Source organism: Cervus canadensis, chromosome 10 (genome assembly GCF_019320065.1).
Source record: "Cervus canadensis isolate Bull #8, Minnesota chromosome 10, ASM1932006v1, whole genome shotgun sequence".
NCBI classification, from domain to species: domain Eukaryota; kingdom Metazoa; phylum Chordata; class Mammalia; order Artiodactyla; family Cervidae; genus Cervus; species Cervus canadensis.
The window spans coordinates 1,612,835-1,636,600 of NC_057395.1; the positions used below are offsets into that span (position 1 = coordinate 1,612,835).

The 23,766-nt window shown below is 39.6% G+C and overlaps 1 protein-coding gene across 20 annotated transcripts in view; it reads right to left on the minus strand.

Moving 5' to 3' along the window:
- The window catches only part of PARD3 (par-3 family cell polarity regulator), a 561,862-nt gene that overhangs the window by 303,961 nt on the left and 234,135 nt on the right, over nucleotides 1-23,766 (minus strand). For all 20 annotated transcript variants that reach the window (XM_043480525.1, XM_043480524.1, XM_043480531.1 and 17 more), the window contains exon 4: nucleotides 4,886-5,061. In XM_043480525.1, the coding sequence (XP_043336460.1) occupies nucleotides 4,886-5,061 (176 nt within the window). The remainder of the gene's footprint in view (nucleotides 1-4,885; nucleotides 5,062-23,766) is intronic.

Below are 23,766 nucleotides of genomic sequence, written 5' to 3' on the forward strand. Positions count from 1 at the left end.
ATAACATAAGTACTTTTTACTTTATCATTTATGAATTTATGGGAAATAACTATCAATAGCCTTAAAAATGTTTGTTTCCTTGGTCAAATAAGTCTACTTAAGGAATCTATTCTAAGAAAATAATCAGAGATGTCAACATCTGATTGGTATATTAGGATATCCTCTGGAGGATACTTCTAAAGATTATTTATAAGAGCAAAAAAAAAGGAAAATGTATAAATATGTTAAATAACAATAAGAAACACCAAAGTTAATAAACAAGTCCAAAAAATCATTACATAACAGAATATTGGGCAAGCTATCAATATTTACAAGACACAGAAAAATGCTCTCAATATATCACAAATTAGCAAAAAAGGCAGGAAATTAAACTATATTTATTGAATAGAGATACCAAGGGAACATCTCATGCAAAGATGAGCACAATAAAGGACAGAAATGGCATAGACCTAACAGAAGCAGAAAATATTAAGAAGAGGTGGCAGAATACACAGAAAGACTATACAAAAAAGATCTTCATGACCCAGACAAATCACAATGGTGTGATCATTCACCTAGAGCCAGACATCCTGGAATGCAAAGTCAAGTGGGCCTTAGGAAGCATCACTAGAAACAAAGCTAGTGGAGGTGATGGAATTCCAGATGAGCTATTTCAAATCCTGAAAGATGATACTGTGAAAGTGCTGCACTCGATATGCCAGCAAATGTGGAAAATTCAGCAGTGGCCACAGGAATGGAAAAGGTCAGTTTTCATCCCAATCCCAAAGAAAGGCAATGCCAAAGAATGTTCAAACTGCCACACAATTGCACTCATCTCACACACTAGCAAAGTAATGCTCAAAATTCTCCAAGCCAGGCTTCAGCAGTACGTGAACCGAGAACTTCCAGATGTTCAAGCTGGTTTTAGAAAAGACAGAGGAACCAGAGATCAAATTTCCAACATCCACTGGATCATCAAAAAAGCAAGAGAGCTCCAGAAAAACATCTACTTCTACCTTAAAAAAGCAACACCTCTTATTACTTATCAGAAAGAAACTACAGCTTATAACCACTGCCCAATGAACAGAACAGAGACCTTGTCCCTGAAATCTCATGGCAGGCTGGCTGTGATAAGTGCCTCATTACACTGAATTGAGTCAAACTATGTCCACATCCTAGGTGGCCACTTCATTCATAGGGATGTGGACCTAACAAGGATGGCGGAACAGGGGGCAAGACAACTTAAATATTCACACTTACTGATATATCTTGACTCTTTCCCAAGATGAAATATTTAATTTGCACACACAAAATCTCAAAGGACAATACATCTTCAAGCAAGATACTTGCTCACACAGTGTGAGCAAATTGGTCTCAAAGAGGTGGAAAGGGCAGTCAGCCACAAAATTTTGAGAAACAGGAATGAGCCAATGTTCCAGAGAACTCAGAAAAAAAAAAGCCAAGATTCTCTCCCCCTCTATGCCTCACTGCCAGGTAAAACTGACAAAATTTAAGAAATTCAGAATTTGTAGCACTCTTGGTTTCTGAGTTCTCATCTGGCTTAGTAGCATCAAAGTCTGTGCACTGTGCCCTCTAAACTTGACAGCACAGTATCCCTCTTTAACCTGGTTAGATCCCATCTCTCATCTGTGGTTTTGAACCACAAGGGATAATTCACTGTGACTGTCTTGTTCAGAAAGAAGAGGCTTTAGCTGATTGGTTACTCCAAAACCATTTTGTTTATTTAACTTGGAAAAATAGAAAACTACTTACATATGCATATGAGTTATACAAGAACAGATGATTTATACAAGCACAGAGATCAATGAATCACAGGACCGTGAACTCTTAACTAATTTATTTCCATGTTTTTATACAGAAAACCTAAATCTCTACACACTGATAAGAATTTATAACATCTTGAAATTTCCCAGCATGAGTGAGCTCTCGTGGATGCAACACAAATAAATAAAATTTCATACCAATAAGCAAGTATGCTTTCCTTCAAGCATTCTTCCTTAATACTGTAAACATCACAAGTCATTTACAGAAAATAAGACAGCATTATTAGACATACACATGTTAAAAAAAAAAAAAAACTCCTCAGACTAAACTACAAACAACTTAAAATCTAGACCAGGAAACTTAGTAAATAGGTATTGAAAAGTAAAGCCAAAGACAATTCAAAAGACAAATTCCCTACACACTACCTTTTACATGTGCCATAGGTGAATACGAAGTCATCTAGAGATATGTGCGTGAATCAAGGACTTTGCTAAGGAATAGTGCGGCTATCTGGCTACATTAAATGCCACTCCCAATAGGAAAAAAGTTTATTGGGTAAAGTAACCATTTTTAAAACCAATAAAATTATATTCAAGTTTATCTCATAGCACTGATATTTATAATGTGAAAAAATAGTATAAATGTCCAACAATGAGAGAATGATGACGTATACTCTACACTGGAATATTTTGCATTCATCAAAAATATTTCTAACAAAATTCACACCAGGGGAAATCCCCAGGAAATGGAAAGAAATGTAGAAATCATCAGGATGCAACTATGTAGACAGAGAATGACTCCAACTTTGTGTGTGTGATCATTAACATCTGTATTAAGCTGAGTTTCGAAATAGGCTATTATAGTTTTGTTCTATGCTACTAGTTGCCCACATTTTTACAATGATAGATACATGTTATTTTAAAAAGAACTGGCCAGAAGGATCCCTATCTGCTCTGGGTAGCCTCTGTGGGCTCTGGAGGCTGGAACACTGAAGTTCATTTTCCAGGAAAAAAACACCCCTGTAGACAAGTATCTGGAGCAAACTTCATTCTGCTCATTTGGATTCAAGAGCCTGTGATGTTAATGATAATTGTGAAATAGAGATTTTCTTAGGCTATCGTTAGTGGCAAGCAGTGGAAATGGTGGTGTTTTCTGGGGTATTCCTGGGTTCAGGTCAGGTACACAGGCGACAGGAGGCAAGGTGAGCACATGAGGAGATGGTGCTAATGTCTAGTGAGCGGATGCAGGCATGGGGACATTAGGTCTTGTACCCACTCCTCAGACCAGCCAGACTGTCCAGAAAGCCCTGGGGGCCCAGACTATGGCCTGCTCTGCCAGCCCTTCCAGTGATTTTCTGAAACACAAATTCTCAATATTAAGTCCTTTTATGTCTAAAATAGCTCTGTGGTTCTCTTCGCTACAAGTGAAGCTGACTCATACAGACAAGATGTTGAATGAGGTAGAAAGAAAACCTTCATTTCTTCAGTGAGTTCTGACGCACTATCCTACAACTAAGCAAAAACCTTTCTAAAAGGAATAAATTTTTTAAACTACCAACTTGACTTGTTATATATTTGTGAAGTGAAGTGAAGGGGCTCCGTCGTGTCCAATTCTTTGCAACCCCATGGACTGTAGCCTACCAGGCTCCTCCATTCATAGGATTCTCCAGGCAAGAATACGGGAGTGGGTTGCCATTGCCTTCTCCGGAGGATCTTCCCAACCCAGGGATCGAATCCAGGTCTCCCACATTGCAGGCAGACGCTTTACCATCTGAGTCACCAGGGAAGCCATATATTTGTGAATATCCAAGTAAATCAGGTCTATTCCGAACATAAATGAAAGGTCGTGAGGCCTATTCAGAAACCAGATTCTTTGAACAGTTTGTTGTGTGATAGAAAATTCTAAATTTTCAGGCTAATCTCAATAAGATACTCATCACATATCTAATAAAATAGGTCAGAAGAATGAGCCTAACAGTTAAACCTCTCATCCAAAATAAGCAGAGACTACAGTACATTGCTTTTCTTAATAGAGCCTTCTCAGTTTAATCTTATATATTCCGTCTTTTTTCTTTACACAAACTAGTACAAAAAGGAGTTTGTTGAAATGTGAAACTAAGTTAAAAGAAATTTAAAAGGTTATTTTAACACAGATGCAAAGGCTAAATCAAGCAAATACCAAGCTACATTTCAGTGTTCTTGCCTAGAGGATCCCAGGGACAGGAGAGTCTGGCGGGCTGCCATCTATGGGCTCACAGAGTCAGACATGACTGAAGTGATTTTACTATTAATGTGTGATTAATATGTTTCTGTACTTCTCAATACATACAGTGCTCAGTTACAGGCCGAACTGAAAAACTGTCATTAATTCACTCAATAGATGTTTGCTGAGAATCTATTTTATAAATTCAGCAGTGAAATGACAAGCACAGCTTAAAGCTCATTGGGTAAAAGGTTAGAGATCTAACAGAATGGGATGATAAGGAATATATGACAAAGACTGTTAATACAAAGTGGAAAAAAGTAGGCTAAATAGACTAAAATAACATATGTTTATTTAGACTAAATAAATTAGGTCATGGACAAAATTAAATCAGGTCAAAGAAGAGAATATTATTAAGACTAGACAGTGCACTTTCATTTCGTATGAAGATAAAATTAACAATTGCATAGTGAGAGCAAATGACCATGGACAACGTCCACTTTCATCCTTAACAGTCCACATGCTGTGATTTCTTTAGTGTACCTCAGGGGCCAATGTAGATATACACTTACACATTGATTACCCCTTTAAGGACACACAAAAAGCTCCTAAGAGGGTTGCTGAAGAGGACAGAGACAAGGGTAACCAAGAGACAAGTTTGAGAGCGACCTTATGTGTATGTATTTCATGTTGAAAGTTGTCATGTTTAATCACATGAACATGTTATCAATTCAAAAAAATGAAAAAATAACACAGATTTTTATCAGAAAATTCAAGGGCAATACAAAATAAGGAAGCTCTTGGAACTTTGGCGTGAAGGTCACAGAGGACACGGTGGGGATGCTGTGGACACAAAAGTCCCGGCCCACGGGTGCCAGCCCTCGCTGGCGTGAAGGAGACACGAACGAGGGGCGCTCACCTTCCTGTCACAGGCTGCAGGACTGCCAGCACTGTTTTGCTTGAGGAAGCCAGCGGTTGTCGACCAGCGTGTGGGGTTTTTCCTTGAAGGCTCTTCGGAGAAGTTATTATCACTGACAGACGTGGAAAGGCCAATTAACGCTGGGTCACTGCTCCGTCGGACGTGAAGAGGCATATCTGTAACACAAAAAAAGCATTGTGTTTTTAAAAGATAACCTAACACCTGAAAACTGTGTGTGAGAATAAAGATAGTTAAGTCCCAAAGATTAAAGAGTAGAGTAACACTTTAAGGTGACAGTGGGCGAGCATCCTAAGTAGAAATTCCACTCGTTTCTTTAAAAGACTTCACTGTGAAAGAAACAGGATGTCTACAGGATGAAAGAATACTTATCCACAGGATCACCTGCTCTGGAGTAAGACGGCCAGGTGTATCTGCATTTCACACCTGTTACCTGTGTGGCTCTAGGCAAGCGGCTTCACTGTCCTCTCCCCGGTCCCTTCCTACACAGACAGCAATAAAACATCACTTCTCACCTAAGGGGACTGCAAGGACTAAATGAGATAGACTGCCTAAAACAGATCCTGATACATGGTGTGCACTCAACAGAGAGTGACAAAAATAACCATTGTTGCTATTATCATCCTGACATTGGTTTGGCTTTGCTAGTAAAGAAATCTGTTGAATAAAATATTTCTTTTGCTCAACAAAGTATTATCAGAAAGTGTAAAGCACAATCATATTTCTTATCCTTTAGATAATGAAATCTTAAAAGTAGAACACCAATATGCAAGTGTGCATGCTGTCAATCAGTCCGACTCTTGTAATCCCATGGACTATAGCCCACCAGGCTCCTCTGTCCATGGAATTTTCCAGGCAAGAATACTGGAGTGGGTTGCCATGCCTTCTACAGGGGATCTGCCCAACCCAAGAAGCAAATTCTTGTCTCTTGCATCTCCTGCATTGGCAGGCAGGTTCTTGACCACTGCGCCACGTGGTAGTATACTCAGGTAGTACCTGCCATATACTCACATACACAATTACATAAAAGGTGGTGTTCTATCAGCTGTATTCTGTTTGCAATTACTCTAACAAAAATGAATAACAACTCAGGTCAGCCTTCGTATGGTAGCACTGGGTACATGCTAGCAGACGTGATGACTGTGACAATGGAAAAGAAACACTAGAAAACCAGGTAGAAGAACACAGGCATATGCGTCTGTAAAACTGAGAATCAGAACCAAAAGCCCCACACGTCAACTGAGGGGAAAGAATAATAAACATACGACAAAATTTTAGATTAAATTAATGCTTAGAGCAATTTGTTTACAAAACCTAGGATGCAGGGTAAATATTTATTAAAAGCCTCGAACAAAACAGCTTTAATGGAGAAGGAGTAAACTCATCATTTATTCTATGAGAAACAATTTTGGAATATTGATGCATCTGGTCAATGTGTGGCTATGGAGATCCTTGAGGATGTGAAACTAAGGACAGATGATTTATATATGTTAACAGTTACATTTAAACCATTGTCAATCCAATAGTCTCAAATATGTTAAAGCAAATTAGAAATGATCAGAGAAAACATATGAATGATCAGAGAAGCATATGAATCATAATAAAATGTTGCCTTTAACATTTACTTCCACATCATGAGGATTTGATAACCAATAAAAAGTCTAAGTAACATAACCAGAGAAAAAAATACATTGAACATTTAATTTAATACTATTGGTGTTTATCTTAATTTGCTAAGAGAAATACATACAGGAAAATTACAGGAAAGAATAATTTCCAGTTTTTAAGTATATGTAAAAACGTGTGACAGTCCTTATTGCTTACAATTTATACCCAAAAAATAGAAACAAAACAAAACAAAGAACTATACAGTCACTCTCAAAAACAAGTTCACAAAAATATACCTCTAAGGATCTAGGTGTGTTAATAGTACTATGCTCTTACCATAAAAAGTCCCCTCCCAATTAAAAAAATTGTTCTCAGATTCAAACATCAAAAATGTAAGCAGAAAAGCAACAAAATGGGGAGGAGGGAGAATAAAATACCTCTGGGAAATTAAAATACTGCTCCTTAGATATGGGTTCTGTTGCCTCCAGTTACAGGGTTGCTGATTGCTTGGTTGTTAACGAACTGTGTATACCTATATTTGTGTGTGTGTGTGTGTGTGTGTGTGTGTGTGTGTGTGTGTGAAGACTAAAAGAAGCACTGTTAGTTCACAAAAGGCCTTAAAAATGGTCCAGAAGTAATAACTAAAAGCAGTCCCGACAGTGATAAAATAAAAAAGTACATGAAAGTACATTTCACCCCCAAATAAATTCAGGGACTATAAACTTCAATGAATTCAACTGAACACAATAAAACAGCTTACTCAACTTGTTTCTGAAATTCTCCCCAAGAGAAATACACTTGCAGACCCGATTCAGATTAGATAAATAATTAGGATCATCATCTTCTGAAAAGTCATGATCACTGTGTTAATCTGTTAGTCTGAAACAGACACAAATAATTAGCACTTTGTACCTCTTTGCATCTGTAACCCTCAAAATTAGAGATGCAGGGGAAGAAAGTGGATTCAAGAAGAGGTGGAGTTATAGCAGGACTGCAGACCTTTCGGTTGCCCCTTCTGGGGAGATGCCAGGGCACAGACTGCAGGCAGCATTGACACAAACCCCACAGTGAAGGATGCCACAGGAGATCAAAACTCATTTTGAAAAGTAAACAATATGCTCTCAGCAAAGGAATGCCAAGTGACAGCATGATGATCTTGAAGTCAGGTTTCCTTGCAGTTGATGAGCTGTAAGAACAAAGTCATCAAAGAGCACACGGGCAGCAATGTGAAGACACCGTAACATATCGCATGTCCACACTCAGGCTGGCTGCGATTTAGACAGTGTCTCACACTGATAGTGACAATTTACATTTTTATTGGTTTGTAATTTCTTTGTTTTATGGCTGTGTGAAAATTATGTCATTTTCATCCAGTTTATACTCACGCATGCACATATTAAACAACATTAAGAAGTCAATGACTTGAAAGGATCTGAATCTTTATTTTAAGCATTAACCCTAGTGGCGAAGGGGGCTTCCCTGGTGGCTTAGTGGTAAAGAATCCACCTGCAATGCAGGAGCTGCAGGAGCTGCAGGTTAGATCTCTGGGACAGGAAGATCCCCTGGAGGAGGGAATGGCAACCCACTCCAGTCAGTATTCTTGCCTGGAGAATCCCATAGACAGAGGATCCTGGTGGGCTTCAGTCCATAGGGTCGCAGAGTTGGACATAACTGAAGCGACTTAGCATGCATGCAGGCCCAGTGGAGAAACATGTGACTCACTTCAGAGACCAGTAAGTGGAGCCTGAGAGGTGACAGGAGCATGGGGAGACTATTCTGGCCAGAACTTGAGGCTCCTTGGTCAGTGCGCCATCACCACCCAAATCTTGAAATTAATTCTGTTATTCGCCCATTCATTGAAAAATAAACTCCACTCCTAGCTACTTGCAGATATAAATGTCAGTCTCAATTTTGTAAAGGGGAAGAATTTTCCAGTGTTTGCAAAGTAAAATTACATACACTGAGAAATCAAACATGGATTTTAATAGCATCATTAGATTTGGGAGAGTTGAAGAACTATTACATAAGCTATACATATAAACTGAAACAAGAGGAATCCCAATTCCAAAAATGTTAAAAGGAGAGGGGAAAAGAAAATGAAGGAAAAAAATAAAAAATCTCTACTCGTTCAATAAAGGAAGTATGATGCATAATGACGAAGCATGCCCCAAGGGACAGATACCTATACCGGTATTTCTCAACTTTGACCTCAGGACCCTTTCTCACCCTAAAAGTTACTGAAGAACCCAAAAAACTTCTGTTTACGTGGGGTATAGCTAGGCATATACCATGCTAGAAGTGAAAATGAAAAAAAAGTTTTTTAATATTTATTCATTCATTTTTAAGTTAACAATAATAAACCTATTACATGTTAACATAAACAACAGAATTTTATGAAAATGATTTTACAAAACAAAGCACATGAAGCTGGAGAGGGGCACTGTCTCACAGGTTGCTTAGCAGCAGACATCTGGATTCTCATTTCTGCTTCTTCATTAACCTGCTGCAACATGACCAAGTATACAAAGAAAAAAAGAACTCCACAAACACTTAGCTGCGACAGGAAATAGAATTTTAATAATCTTCTCAGATGGACTTCCCTGGTGGCCCGGTGGCTAAGATGCCACACTCCCAATGCAAGGGGCCCAGCGATCCCTGGTCAAGGAACTAGATACCACACGCAGCAACTAAAATCCCATGTGTCATAACTAAGTGGCTCAACTGGAAAAGAATCTGCCTGCAATGTGGGAGACCTGGGTTCAATCACTGGGTTGGGAGGATGCCCTGGAGAAGGGAGACTATCCACTCCAGTATTCTGGCCTAGAGAACTAAGACTCAGTGCAGTCAAATAAATAAAATAAAAATTAATCTCCTCAGATAACTATAAATCTTTGATACCACATCAAAACTTGACTCGAAGGTTAGCTGCAATATAGAATGCAAACGTCTTGTTCTCTTGTTACATCTTACTCTTCGAATGGATCTTCTACCCATGAAAAATTTTGCAACAGTTACTTGGAACATTATTAGTAATTAGGTTAAACCAACCCTCCAAATGTTGACATATTTCTTTATAGCAGAAAATCACATATGTGAATATTACTACCAATTCCATCAGAAAAATCATTAAGTATTGGGACGTTATCATGCTCACAATGAGATATAAGTTTTCCAAAATCTAATTCTACTAGAATTTAAAGCTCAAATGTTATCTTTGGCAATGAACACTGTAAGTTGTTTTCCATGTAATGACAGGCTCAGTTCATCCATTTTCTAGAAACCCTGCCAGATAACTAAAGTCTGAATAAACACAGCTTTTTCATTCTTCTTTCAAATAAAAGCACTGCTCCATTAAAAATGGTTATCTTAGCTTACAACTCAAATCATCATATACAAGTTTTTCTCAATATGTGGTTTCCCTGGCGGCTCAGATGAGACAGTTCACCTGAAATGCACGAGACCAGGGTTGGATCCCTGGGCCAGGAAGATCCCTTGCAGAAGGAAAGGGCAACCCACTCCAGTGTTCTCGCCTAGGAAATCGTTTGGATAGATGAGCTGTGCCTGGAGGGCTATATTCCATGGGGTAACAAAACGTTGGACATGACTGAGAGAGTAACACTTTCACTACTCTCAATATGTACAAGTACTTTATGCCTGCCTCCTATGTTGTTACACAAAATATTAAATTGCATGTTCAACGGTCAGGGTTTTTTTAAAGTTATCATTTTGCTGCCTCATCAAGAATAGTAGATAAAATAGCTTTTTTCTTTAAACTGCAGCTGTGCTGAGTGAGGAATACATTTGGGGCTACCATCTTTATTTTGTGCCAAGGGGCTTCATCTTACCCATTAGTGTCTGGGCACCTTTGGTTCAATATCAACTCAGTGAACAACACAAAATATGTTTCTGGATCACTATGAATAGCGTTTTGCCTAACAGTCTCCCTGAGATGTTCTTCGTGATGCAAAGGATCCAAATCTCCATTAAAATTAATAGATGTTCATTAAATGACACCATTAGAAAGATAAAAAATTGAATATAGATTAGGAGAAGCTATGACATGGAGTATTATAGTACTGACCATGTACTTGAACATGAACTTCCAGATGTTCAAAGTGGATTTAGAAAAGGCAGAGGAATCAGAGATCAAATTGCCAACATCCACTGAAAAAGCAAGAGAGTTCCAGAAAAACACCTACTTCTGCTTTATTGACTACACCAAAGCCTTTTACTGTGTGGATCAAAACAAACTGTGGAAAATTCCTCAAGAGAATGGGATTACCAGACCTCCTGAGAAATCTGTATGCAGGTCAGGAAGCAACAGTTAGAACTGGACTTGGAACAACAGACTGGTTCCAAATCAGGAAAGGAGTACCTCAAGCCTGTATATTGTCACCATGCTTATTTAACTTACATGCAGAGTACATCATGAGAAATGCTGGGCTGGAGGAAGCACAAACTGGAATCAAGATTGCCGGGAGAAATATCAATAACCTCAGATACACAGATGATATCACCGTTACAGCAGAAAGCAAAGAACTAAAGAGCCTCTCGATGAAAGTGAAGGAGGAGAGTGAAAAAGTTGGCTTAAAACTCAACATTCAGAAAACTAAGATTATGGCATCCAATCCCATCACTTCACAGCAAATAGATGGGGAAGCAATGGAACAGTGAGAGACTTTCTTTTCTTGGGCTCCAAAATCACTGCGGATGGTGACTGCAGCCATGAAATTAAAAGACACTTGCTCCTTGGAAGAAAAGTTATGACCAACCTAGATAGCTTATTAAAAAGCAGAGACATTACTTTGCCAGCAAAGGTCCATCTAGTCAAAGTGATGGTTTTTCCAGTAGTCATGTATGGATGTGAGAACTGGACTATATAAAGAAAGCTGAGCACCGAAGAATTGATGCTTTTGAACTGTGGTGTTGGAGAAGACTCTTGAGAGTCCCATGGACTGCAAGGAGATCCAACCAGTCCATCCTAAAGGAAATTAGTCTTGAATATTCATTGAAAGGACTGATGTTGAAGCTGAAACTCCAATACTTTGGCCACCTGATGTGAAGAACTGACTCATTGGAAAAGATGCGGGGAGATTGAAGGCAGGAGGAAAAGGGGACGACAGAGGATGAGATGGTTGGGTGGCATCACCGACTCTATGGACATGAGTTTGAAAAAGCTCCAGGAGGTGGTGATGGACAGGGGAGCCCAGCATGCTGTGGTCTACAGGGTCGCAAAGAGTCAGACACAACTGAGCAACTGAACTGAACTGAACTGACCACGTACTTGGATGAGGAATTATAAAAAGCTATAATTTTTATGACTTTAGTTAACATTCACTTCAGCCTTTGCCTTTAGTTTTTGTATTCCTAGTGTGTTTCTGCTTTATTTTACAAAAACAGGCTCATACTGTGCGTGTTGGTTTGTACCTTTTCCCTCCTAGTAGTCTAGGGACTACTAGGTGAAGGACAAGGAAGCCTGGCTTGATGCAGTCCATGAGGTCGCAAGAGTCAGACACAACTTATCGACTGACCAACAACAGCCTATCAAGTAAGCAGATTTTAGAACTGTAAGTCACAAATAAAACTGCTCAGTCTACCGAAAAGGAAAAAAGAACCACCACCTGCCTAGATGTGCAATCCCAACATGTCAGTCCACCTCACTGGACCTCAGTGTCCCCATCTATAAAATCAGAGATTTAGCATTAAAACTAAAAACTGTTTGATTCCATACGGGATCATATACTCCTATACTGATAATCATCCACCAAACCTCATCCTAAACAGAACTTAAAATCATTTATGAAGAGGCACTAGAAAAAAATATAAAAGCATCTCAAAGTAGTGTCATTAAGAGTTGCCTCAGAGAAGAATGAAAAATGTACAAGAGTTGTCGGTTACAATGCAGAAGTAGCCACAACTGCCTTCAGGTCTTTGGATGACTTGAACATGATTCTAAGGAAAGAGACTACTCCAGAGGTCTGACCTTATCAACAAAATGAAGCATGAAACACAACTGCCTGATTCATTTGACAAGCTCCCCACCTCTCACTGTCCTGATAAAGCAAAATATTGCATAAAAGAACCCAATTTTGTCTTGGCCTCAGAGAAATAAAATACAAATACAGCCTTTTTGCCTATAATTTGCTTCATGTTTCTAGGGCTCACAATTTTTCAGCATTACTAATAATCCTGTGCAATTTGCATTCTTGCAAGCAATTAGAAATAATGGGAGCTTCTCATTTAAAGTAATTTGGTCATTATTATCATCATTCCTTACCCTCCATTTTAGGAAAATCAATACTTCTCAAAACACAATAATAAAACTTTCTCTCCTGGTAATCTCTGATTTATTTAATATATAGATTTTCAAAGTATGGCTCTGAAATATTAAAGAAAATTCAAAGATGAGGATCTTCAATAATTAAGCTACTGGATGAAGCGCCCAGGGGTGGGGACGATGTCACCAGGTCCTGGGTGGTGATGGAGGCTGTTTGATGTGTGCCTTCCTTTGAAGAGTGGATAAACCTTCAAATTCTCTGTGGCACTAATGCACTGTAAATATTGATTTGCCTCTCTTGATAAGGTGCCTTTTAAATAAGTGAAAAAAATGGAACATCTAATAATGAATTAGAGCAATACTTAAAAGGTCAGATATATACATTTTTAACAGTTATACATCATACCCCTACTCCTAATCAGTTTTCCCAATGTTTCTCTTCTTTTATTCTTCCAGTGATACTTAAATCATTTAACCACCCAAGGCAATGAAGAAGCCTTTTCCAAGAAGACAGACACCAGCCATCAAGGTATTTAATCAAATCTAAAAATAATATGCAGTTGACACACATATTAGAACTTATGATGCAAACAGCAAAATTATGCTTCATGCAAAATGAGACCGTCTCCGCCATCTTTGGCAATAACACATTTCTTAAAGACACATATCACAGTGAGGAGAGAAGTTATTAATACAAGCCATGGGGAGAAAAACATGACAACAGAATTGCCACCTTCCAATATAAGAGTGCCCCTTTTTATAAAGGTATTTATTTGTATTTCACTTACTGAGATAAAATCCTTGGAAAAAATCTGAGGAAAGGCAAGACAGGAAATAAGCTTGAAAAAACAGCAGATGACTCAGAGAGAAGGACAAAAGATGAATTTTATTACCCTGTTATCATATATATATATATATATTATATATACATACACACACACCCCTACAAAATTTACAAGCTATAAATAAAGAACACTATAGTTGGAAGGTGGTCTGAGAGAGAAACTGAAATATCACATTTACAGATGAGTGACCTGAGACCAGAAAGAGAGTATAGGGCTGGGTCAAAGGTTACACTACTCCTCTGAGCCTAGATGTCCCTGGAGTGCTTGTCAATAGACTCCCCATCCCGTGTCATTTGACCACACTGCTATCCAGGAAGAATTAAGACGTGTCAAAGCCACCACAGTATGCTTACCCTTCACTAGAAATAACAGGAGATTTCTTGGGAAGACTGAGTTTAAAACCCATTTCTATAGATAAGAGGATGAGTTCAAAGGTCCCACTGAATCTTAGATACATATGAGGAAGGAAGAGAGAGTCAAGAGGGAAATAAATATTCAGTGTTCTAATGTCATGTGAAAATATTTACAAAGGAAAACTCAAGAATTTCTCTGAGGCATATGAAATTGGAATCATTAGGATTCCCATTCTGGAAAAAAATAATACATCCACCCTCATCATGAACCTCCCAAATATTCATATGAGTACAAGTAAACGGAGATAAGTGAATAAGATCAGTGGGTTGTCTCAGTGCTGTTAGGATCTAAAACTTCAGTGTTTCAAAATCTTACCAGTGAGGGAAACAGACAAGGAATCTCTAGATATTATTTCTTACAGCTGCATGTGATTCTCAGTTCTCTCAATTTAAAATATTAAATAAAAGCCCCCCTCCAAAAAAACAGCCGCAGGTGAGAAGTCTTGAGGTCTAGGCCTGTAGCCACCAGGACTGAAAACATCTTTCTAACCCCATCTTCTAGAACAGTCTCCTCACCTCTGCACACAGCCACATGACTTACTGACTGTCCACACCAATGGTTCCCCACAATGTGCTCCCAGCTCAGATACTTTCATGTCTCCCCTCCTGGGTGGCCTCTGGTGTCCACCCACCCTGGTCCTCACTGCCCAGGGACCCCCGCGGCTGCTCCTCAAACCCGTCTGATCCAGCAGCAGATTCAGAAAGAGGCAATTAAAGAGAAGTTTAAAGGAAGGACAAATATACAGCAGGACTGAGGAAAAGCAGCGGGGGGAGAAAGCAGCAGCAGAGAGAGAAAGAAAGTTGAGAGGACAGGAAAAAGTGTATGCTGCAGCCAGGAGGAATTTGTGTTACCGTGAGAGGCAATGCTTCCCCCACAGATGAGCGCTGGGCCCTGCACACGCCCTCTATTTCCAGGGACAGTCGCCTGCTGGCAGGGAGGGCTCGGGGGTGAAGTCCAGCTCTGGCTATCCTCGCTGCCTGATCCCAGGGCCCGGAGCGGCCCCCAGGAGGGAAAGTCCGATTCCTGCTGCTCGCGGCAGCCACACTGTGAGGCCGCTGCCCACCCTCCCCGAACTCAGAACGCTGAGGCCTTGGTCCGGGAGGGGCCACGGGTGAGGTCGGAGCCTCTGGACGGCCATGTTTTCTGTGAGTTTCTGTTTAAAGACTCTTCATCACATTGATATGGTTGATTCATGAACGCTAAACTCACAGCCAACAGGACTAAATCTCATGCCTGGCTGAAGCTGAAAATAACATGTATTTTCTCCGTGAGGTACATCTGACTTGCTGGATTTAGGACCACAAAACTGCATTTTACATTTGGGGGTTCATTTTGAACAGCAAGATCACCAACCAAAAGCACAAAAATGTGAAAAACGTGGCACCCAATAGACCATGAAAGGGACCTTGTTTACAGTATAAGCTCTGAAAAAGAGGCAGGGTCCTTGCTGGAGATACATGCATTGGGATTCAAAAATATTTGTGGGAACCTCCATAGAGAGTGAGGTCCAACTGTACCTTCTTCCCTTAATTTTGTCGAATGAATAATCAACTCAGAAATCTTAAGAACCGATCCCACTTCCTCCAATTCCTCTCCAGATGCTGCTCTCTTGTGTTCTTTCCGTGATAAGCAACTTTGGAGCAAGAAGGCTGCTTGACCCTCACTTTTCCTTTAACCCACCCTCATGTGGGTTACAGCCTTCTCCCACCAGCCCCCAGCACAGAACCATAAACCGCCCTCTCTTCCTCAATGGATGCTTTTGACCACCAGTCCCCGGAGCTCAGTGTGCGGCACACTCACGGCTCTGCCCCGTGGAGGCTGTTGTGCCATGGAGAAGGCGGACTAATCACCCAGCCCTGCGCAGGGTGACACGGTGCCAAAGGAGAAATACTGAGGGCCTCCGCAGGGGTCGGGGCGGGGCACTTTCTCAGAGCATCCTTGAAGCCTTCAGACAGAAGGGACAGCTCAATCTTTCCCTGCTGTCCTTTCTCACTCGAGGTCTCCTCTCTCAGGAAGCTATTGAACACATCTTCAGTGGCAAGGTGCTCCTTTAATGGCCTGACCCCACCAGAGTATCTGCCATGCTGTTACCCTGAGTTTGGGGGTCTGCTCCCCTAAGCACACAGCTCCTAGGATATAACACTACACTTGTTACTGTCACAACTCCCCAAAGGGTGCTGAACCAGCAAAGAAGTGAATAGGTCATCAGAACTGAAGGTTTAGGTTTGTCTGTTTGGGGTTTTGTTTCATCGTGGAGATGGTGGTGTTTGGCCAGTGGGACAGTGAGAGAGGAAGAAAACACATAGACAGAGAAAACTGCAGGGACAGAGGGCAGACGCTTAATTCTACACAATTAAAACGACTGCAAGAAACTTGTGCAGCTAAAATGTAGCATTAAAGAAGCGATGGAGAAAGTGAACACCAGGGAGGGAGCCCTGGACGAGTCAACCAGGGTCATTTAAGTCAGAAATTCCCCAACTTTAATGTGCGTACAACACACCAAGGGATCTTGTTAAGATGATTCCACAGATCTTTGGGTCATGGAAGATCAAATTCTGTATTTCTAGTGTAACTGTGACATCCAGGCTGCTGCTCCCGCCATTGCACTTGAAGACTCCGCAGGGCTGCGTGTGTGCTCAGTCGCTCAGTCAGGTCCAACTCTTTGCAATCCGATTGGCTATACCCAGGCTTCTGGGTTGATGAGATTTTCCCGGCAAGAATACCAGAATGGGTTGCCATTTCCTTCTCCAGGAGATCTTCCCAACCCAGGGATTGAACCCTCGTCTCTCGCATCTCCTGCATTGGCAAGGCGGGTTCTTTACCACTATGCCACATTAAAACTTTCTTTAGCTGTGCTACAACATTTTGATGGGCTCTCATCAGCTAGTGTGTTCCTTGCCTCCAGCCCAGACCTCTGAATGCGTGAATGCATCCTCTGCGTATCACTCACAACACCTTTACTAAAGTACCTGTCAGACGGCACAACTCAGAGAGGTTGATCGGTGGGGTCACAAGACGTCAGATTAAGCCCTGGCACCTCTCCACCCAATGCTGAGATCCAGTTGGAGTGCTCTGAAGTGACCAGAGGCCACAGACCCCTCCATCCCTTCTTGTCCACTGTCTTGACCACTCTAAGAGCCTGGAGGGCACCTCCTTCCCTAAGGAGTCCCTAGGTTCTGAAAGCATAGTGAATCCACGCCTTGTGTCAATTTCACTGATTAGAACCAGTGCTCTCTTAGCCATCTCCCTTGTTAATCTCAGAGGTTCCCCCCTCAGATCCCAGCCCAGCAAATGTTAGCTAAAATGTTGTTGTATGAATGAATGGGGCTACCCGTCTATCTCCATCCTTTCATATTGACTGTCTTAAGTATTATAAGGGCAACCTTTTTAGCAAAGAAAAAACAATTACAGATATAAGATGGCCAGAGAAGACCAAAAATAAAAAAGCGGGGGTGGTTTCTGTTAGAAGCAGCTCAAAGAATTACAAACTGATACATTAGTGATAAACTCTCTCATCAAGAATCTCAGCAACATTCTACTATTTATTATTAACTTTGTACTATTGTTCTTCACTCAGTGTTTGCTCTCCTCTGAAAATATTTGAGCTCAAGTAAATCTAAATTCTTCATATATAATTTTATATGTATATCTATCAAATCCCTTATATGACTTCCACTGTACCAATTTAGTTCAACCACCATGTAAATTAAATTTTGAAATTATCAGCTTCACCTGACAAGTCATCTGTCTTTCAAAATTGATGTTACCTATTGATGGTTTCGGAGATACTCTCTAAATGCGCAGTGCCCTTTCTCCTTTGACATTTGTCTTCTATTATTTTATTAAAGATTCAAGTAACTCAGTAACTGTCAAGTTAACTTTCAATTAGCATTATTCTCCCATTCCTTTATTATTTTAACCTTTATTTCATAATACTCTACAAAAGTGTAATATTTTTCTCCTAACCAGGGACCAGCTTTTCACCTATTTCATGAGCCAACTTTCTATTCTTTAAGAAAGTACATTCTTTAAGGATGTAATCCTTTCTATTATTTAAGGAAAGTACAACTTTCTGTTATATAAGGAAGGTCCTCTATGTAAGTAGACTTTATAATTATTTCATGAGCATATTAACCGTCATCAGCTACTTCACAATGGCAAGGAACTCCTTTTTTAAGTTTTTTTTTTTTTTTTAATGTGGACTATTTCAAAAATCTTTATTGAATTTGTTACAATTTTGCTTCTCTTTTATGTTTTTGTTTCTTGGCCACAAGGCATGTAGGATCTTAGCTGTCCAACAAGGGATCAAACCCACACCCCCTACATTGGAAGGCAAAGTCTTAACCACTGGACCGACAGGGAATTTCTTAGCTGGAAGGGCCAGCTAAGAAGCAAAGCCCTTCTTAGCATTCAGGTGGTAAACTTCCACCAGAGTCGCTATGCATCATTATGCTCATATATAGATTCTTCATCTTGAACTTGAATCTTCATGGTACTAAAAGCTATACAAGAAGGTATCAAAAGTCATTAATTCAATACAAATATCTGACAAGCACCTTCTGTGTGCTAGGCACACTTCTAGTTGCTGCCCGTAAGTGACCCCTCAAGGACTACACACTCTGATGATACAAATCACCAGAGAGATCCCTTGTCCATTTCCTTTACTAGTGATGAGAAGGACAATGGATAAACAAGGACAGATAATGTCACGAGGTGATCAGTGCTGTAAAGTGAAGCTGAGGAAGGAATCAGGGGCTGGGGAAGGTGGAGGAATGCTAGTTCATCTGGGGGAGCAGGACAGCAGCACTAAGAAAGCATTCAAACAGTTCATTATCCACTCTCCTGTCCTGAGTGTTCCAGTTTCAAATTAATTCCTTGCTAAGAGCCTTATACATCCTGACTATTCATAAAGCCATTTGGCCCTGGTTGCTGCAAGGCGGCAATAAGACTGGATATTTCTGAAACATATGGCCTTGTGTCTGTTTGTGTTACCTTCAAAGTGCAGAGATCTTTCAGAGCTAATCTAATCCATCCCTCCTTTTTGTTGAGGAAAGAATCATGTAAAAGTAAATACATCCTAATCATTTGTAACAAGCCAATTAAGTCTGTAATCACTAACACTCATTGAACATTTACTATGGGGTCATGTGTGTGCCAAGAATCTTACTGCATTAATTGATAACCTCCTCAGAACATGGCTAAATACAGGTTACATTATTACTACCACTTAATAAGTAGGGAAACTGGTGAAGCTAACCTACCACTAACTGGTGGAGACAAATCCAAGCCATGATAGTCAAGCCGTGTAGAGCACACCCCTTTCCAGGAAGCATGGAGCCCTGCAACACCAAGGACTGAATGAAAGATCAGGGCTCTGACGTCCCCGCCAACCTGGAAGAAGAGCAGCAAAGGCATGTGGGTTTGCTCAGAGCTGCAGGAACACCACTGTCACGAAGCTAGCGGCTCCCCTGATGCTGGAATCTTTGCAATTCTTTCCACGGGTGAAAAGAAAGGTCATGAAAGAACTTCAGAATGAGACATTTCCCTTCAGCTAAGACTGGCAGACAAATGAGACTTTTAACTTCATCACAATTTATTTTATTCTTAGGGGATTTGTGGGGAGAAATGGGCAGTGGTACACACTGAAGTGGGGTGACATCATGGAGTGTGTGTGTGTGTGTGTGTGTGTGTGTCTGTAAAACTAAATGCTTCATGCTTCATATCCATATAGGAAACACTGATGGGGATTAACAGGTTCAATCTGTATATTCACACAGTATGTCACTACAGCCTTGTGATGTAGGCTATATATTTGCCGAAAGACCCTTTTCAGTCAAATATGCAGTCTGTTTTGGACAATAATGCCTGGAATATACTAAGTACTCAACAAGGACTAATTCTCTCATCTGCAGCCTTGCTATACCTGACCTTAATAAAAGGTCAGAAATGCAGGTCAGTACTACGGTCTTCCCATCCCCACCGTGCTCTTGTTTGTAACTCTTTGAGTTAGACCCATGGGTGCAAATAATCACTAGTCATTAAAAATGATCTGGGATTATCCTGTAAAATGTGGGTTCCTGGTCCCCCAACAAAGAAATCCTGAAACTTGGGTCTAGGGTCTAGGACAAAGTCCAGACATTACTTTTACAAGCTCTCCAGGAAATTCTATTTGCAGCCAAGACAGCGAATCACTGCTCTCAACCAGAGAGCACTGCACATCTAACCTGGGAGATCTTGTTAAAAATACAGGTGCTGATTCAGTAGGTTCTGGGCAGGGCTGAGAGACTGCATTTCTAATAAGGCCCCAAATGGTGCCTTGGACTAGCAAGACCCTTATCTGTGCTGCCAGGTAGGTAGCCACTAGCCAGAGTGTGCAAAACATGTCATTGCAAGTTTTTATATTAAATAATTCTGTCAGATACTGAATTTAGCTAAACAAAAATATAATTCAATAATCAGTAATTTTATACTCTCTGTTTTATTAACTAATCACTAAGAAAGAATAAGATGTGAAACGGCCCTCCTGCATCTTTTTAATTTGAAAATGTTATAAAGAGAAAACAATCTTTCAACTTGTTAGATATAGGGCAAATAACTTGCATTTTCTAAAATCTCATTGGACTTTTTTATGTAATATTTTTATGCTTATATTTGCATATTTCGATAACCATAATACATGACCATGACTCCCCAAAGAAACAAATATTTACAGAAGAATTTTTTTATTAAACTGCTATATTTGGAATGAGCCTATGTGACAATTCAAATCCTACTGCAAATCTGTATACAACATAGAAAATTCCAATAATAATGGGAGTTGGGGAGGAATCCTCTATTTATTATATTAAGAAAACCAAACAACTGCTAGTCTGCTTTTTAATTGAGGAGATAAAGCACTTTAATATAGATAAAACATTTCTAATATTTAGGAAGTACTTTTCCAACTATAAAGTCACGAACTTTACCCATAACTCTGACAGCCTGACAAGCAAGCAAACAGAATTCAACCCAAGTGTAGTTTCCTAGGCAACAAGCACAGATACGACCAATGGAAAAAATGAAAAGGAGAAAAAGCATTGCAGCATTTCCAGTGGGCTTGAGAAATACATTTTAATTGTCAAAATGCCACAAAGACAACAATATTGAAAATCATTTCACTGAAAACGATTCAAAGCAAAAAGCCATTTTCATTACAGCAAACGAGGTGTGGAAAAATAGAAAAATTAGGTTCCCTTCCTTTGCTCTGAATTAAGTAGGGACGGTGATCAATCTTGGTTGATTTTACAAAATTTATCTACATTAGTACAGATTTTTAATATGCCTCCTTAGTTTTCTCGACAAATAGGACCGTACATTAATTCAATGGACAAAAGAAGAGAGTCACCCAGAAAGACAAGGCAGTACAGGATACAGGGTGCGTCTGAGCATCTTCTTTACAAAGACATGCTCATACCTGCTTAGGTCTTAATTCAAATAGGAAACCACTCACTTCACAACACAGTTTAAAAAGCACTGGGCTGTCCATATTCTCACCTGGCTTCTGTTTCGTCATCTGTAACAAGAAGGGCTTGGATTCCATCGCAAAACCCTTTCTGGCTCTAACAGCTTTTGATTTTTAGAAATACAGTACAGAAGGGCCATTTTGTCTAAAAACACTAAGAACAAAACACAGGCTAGATTCTAAGCCATTTTAAAACTTTTTCTTCACAGGATGTAAACTTTGACAGCTAACCTTTAGAAAATATTATTGGAAATGTTCTACTACACAGCTATTTAAATGTCTACGTCTTACATCAGCTTTTGTGATGGCATTTGCTCTTATATTTAGGTCAGGAACATTTACTTGGATTAACTAAAATGTGTTGGATGCTCATAATCTATATTTTCACACAATGTGTCACTACAAGCTTGTGAAATAGTCTAGTTTCACCAAGAGTCTTTTCAGCCAAACGTTCAGTCAATTTAGGAACTCAGGTTGAATTGATCAAGTAATTCAGGCAAAACTACCAATTTAGTAGCTGCAGGCAAATGTCACTGAAATGTTTTTCTGATAATTCACCTTTCAATGATTGATGAATTAAGGGAATGAATAGCAAACTGGTGCTTCCAAACAAGAATATGTTCACAGTTTTTCTTTTTCTCTCTTGTCTACCCAACAAAGTCAGATTAATACATTACAATTCATTCTCCAAAGCCAATCACCTACCCTTGAACTTCATTAGATCCCGTTAATTTCTTCAGGAATCAGGTGCTTCCCTGAAATCAACTTGGGTATCCGGGTGCACTGACATGCCTCCCTCTTTTTTTATATATACACACTTGCTCTCATATAAAAGTTACTACAATGAAAGAAATGTAAGTTACAACAGAAAAAGTTAATAATTCAAAAGCTGAGACACACGCATTCCGTGAAATATCAGCACATATGTTGGTAAGTGGGGGTGTCCCTGGTAGCTCAGCTGGTAAAGACCTCCCCGCAATGCAGGAGATCCTGGTTCAATTCCCAGGTTGGGAAGATTCCTGGGAGAAGAGATAGGCTACCCATTCCAGTATTCTTGGGCTTCCCTGGTGACTCAGATGGTAAAGAATCCACCTGCAATGCAGGAGACCTCGGTTCGATTCCTGGGTGGGGGAGATCCCCTGGGGGAGGGCATGGCAACCCACTCCAGTATTCTTGCCTGGAGAATCCCCATGGACAGAGGATCCTAGCAGGCTACAGTTCATGGTGTAACAAAGAGTCAGACAAGACTGAGTAACTAAACACAGCACAGCACAGCATATTGGTAAGTACATCCTCATAAATTAATTTCAGTTCACTTATAATTACCTTTCTTTTTGCTTTTTCTCTTACTATCTAGATTCTTCAACTGTCTCCTCTTCAGAACACTGAACATCATTAAGCGTCTGTAGAAATAAGCTCTTTCATACATTATACATATAAGATCAGCTAAAAGAAAATTTAAGCAATTTGGCCATTAAAATAAAAATGAGAAGAGTAAATCCTAAAAGAATCTCATGAGTAGACAGACTGAAATTATATGTATGTCTGCGAGGAGTCTGACAAAGCCTAAACTTGATTAGGAAGGAAATGTTAAAAGATTTCTTTCTCTTTTCATGTGAGCTGCCAGGAAGCAAACCCAAAGATTTGCAGATTTAACTACTATGTGTGATAGGTAGTATAGATATAGATAGATTACATACAGATAAAATTTTCTTTGTCTTGGTTTCCAACTTACATTTTCCTTTTTCACAATTCTCTACTTTTATTTTCTAATTATTATTTTAGTGTTATTTTTAGAAATTCAACATAAATCCACATGTGCTAGATAATCAGAGAACATATCTAACATTATTGAGTCTGTACAGTATCAACATTATAATTATACAAAGGAAGATAAGCTTTAAAGTATCAAAATTAACAGGATATATACAACTTATTTATTCTAACATATCTAGAACTTAATATGCTCAAAAAGTATATGTTGAAGAAATCAGTTAATTGCCATTGAGTTATTCCAAGCAACAATATTCCAATTAAGCATCACACATTTCACAAGAGACCTGGGACTGAATACAGGTCTTCCTTTATGGGGGAAAAAAAAAAAAAGGTAACAGCAAATCTTTGAATCCTCAAATTTCAAAAACTCTCATATGCTCTAAAGCAAATTATGGGGAAAAAATGATCATGACCTAAGTGTAAGATCTTTACAAGGGATTAA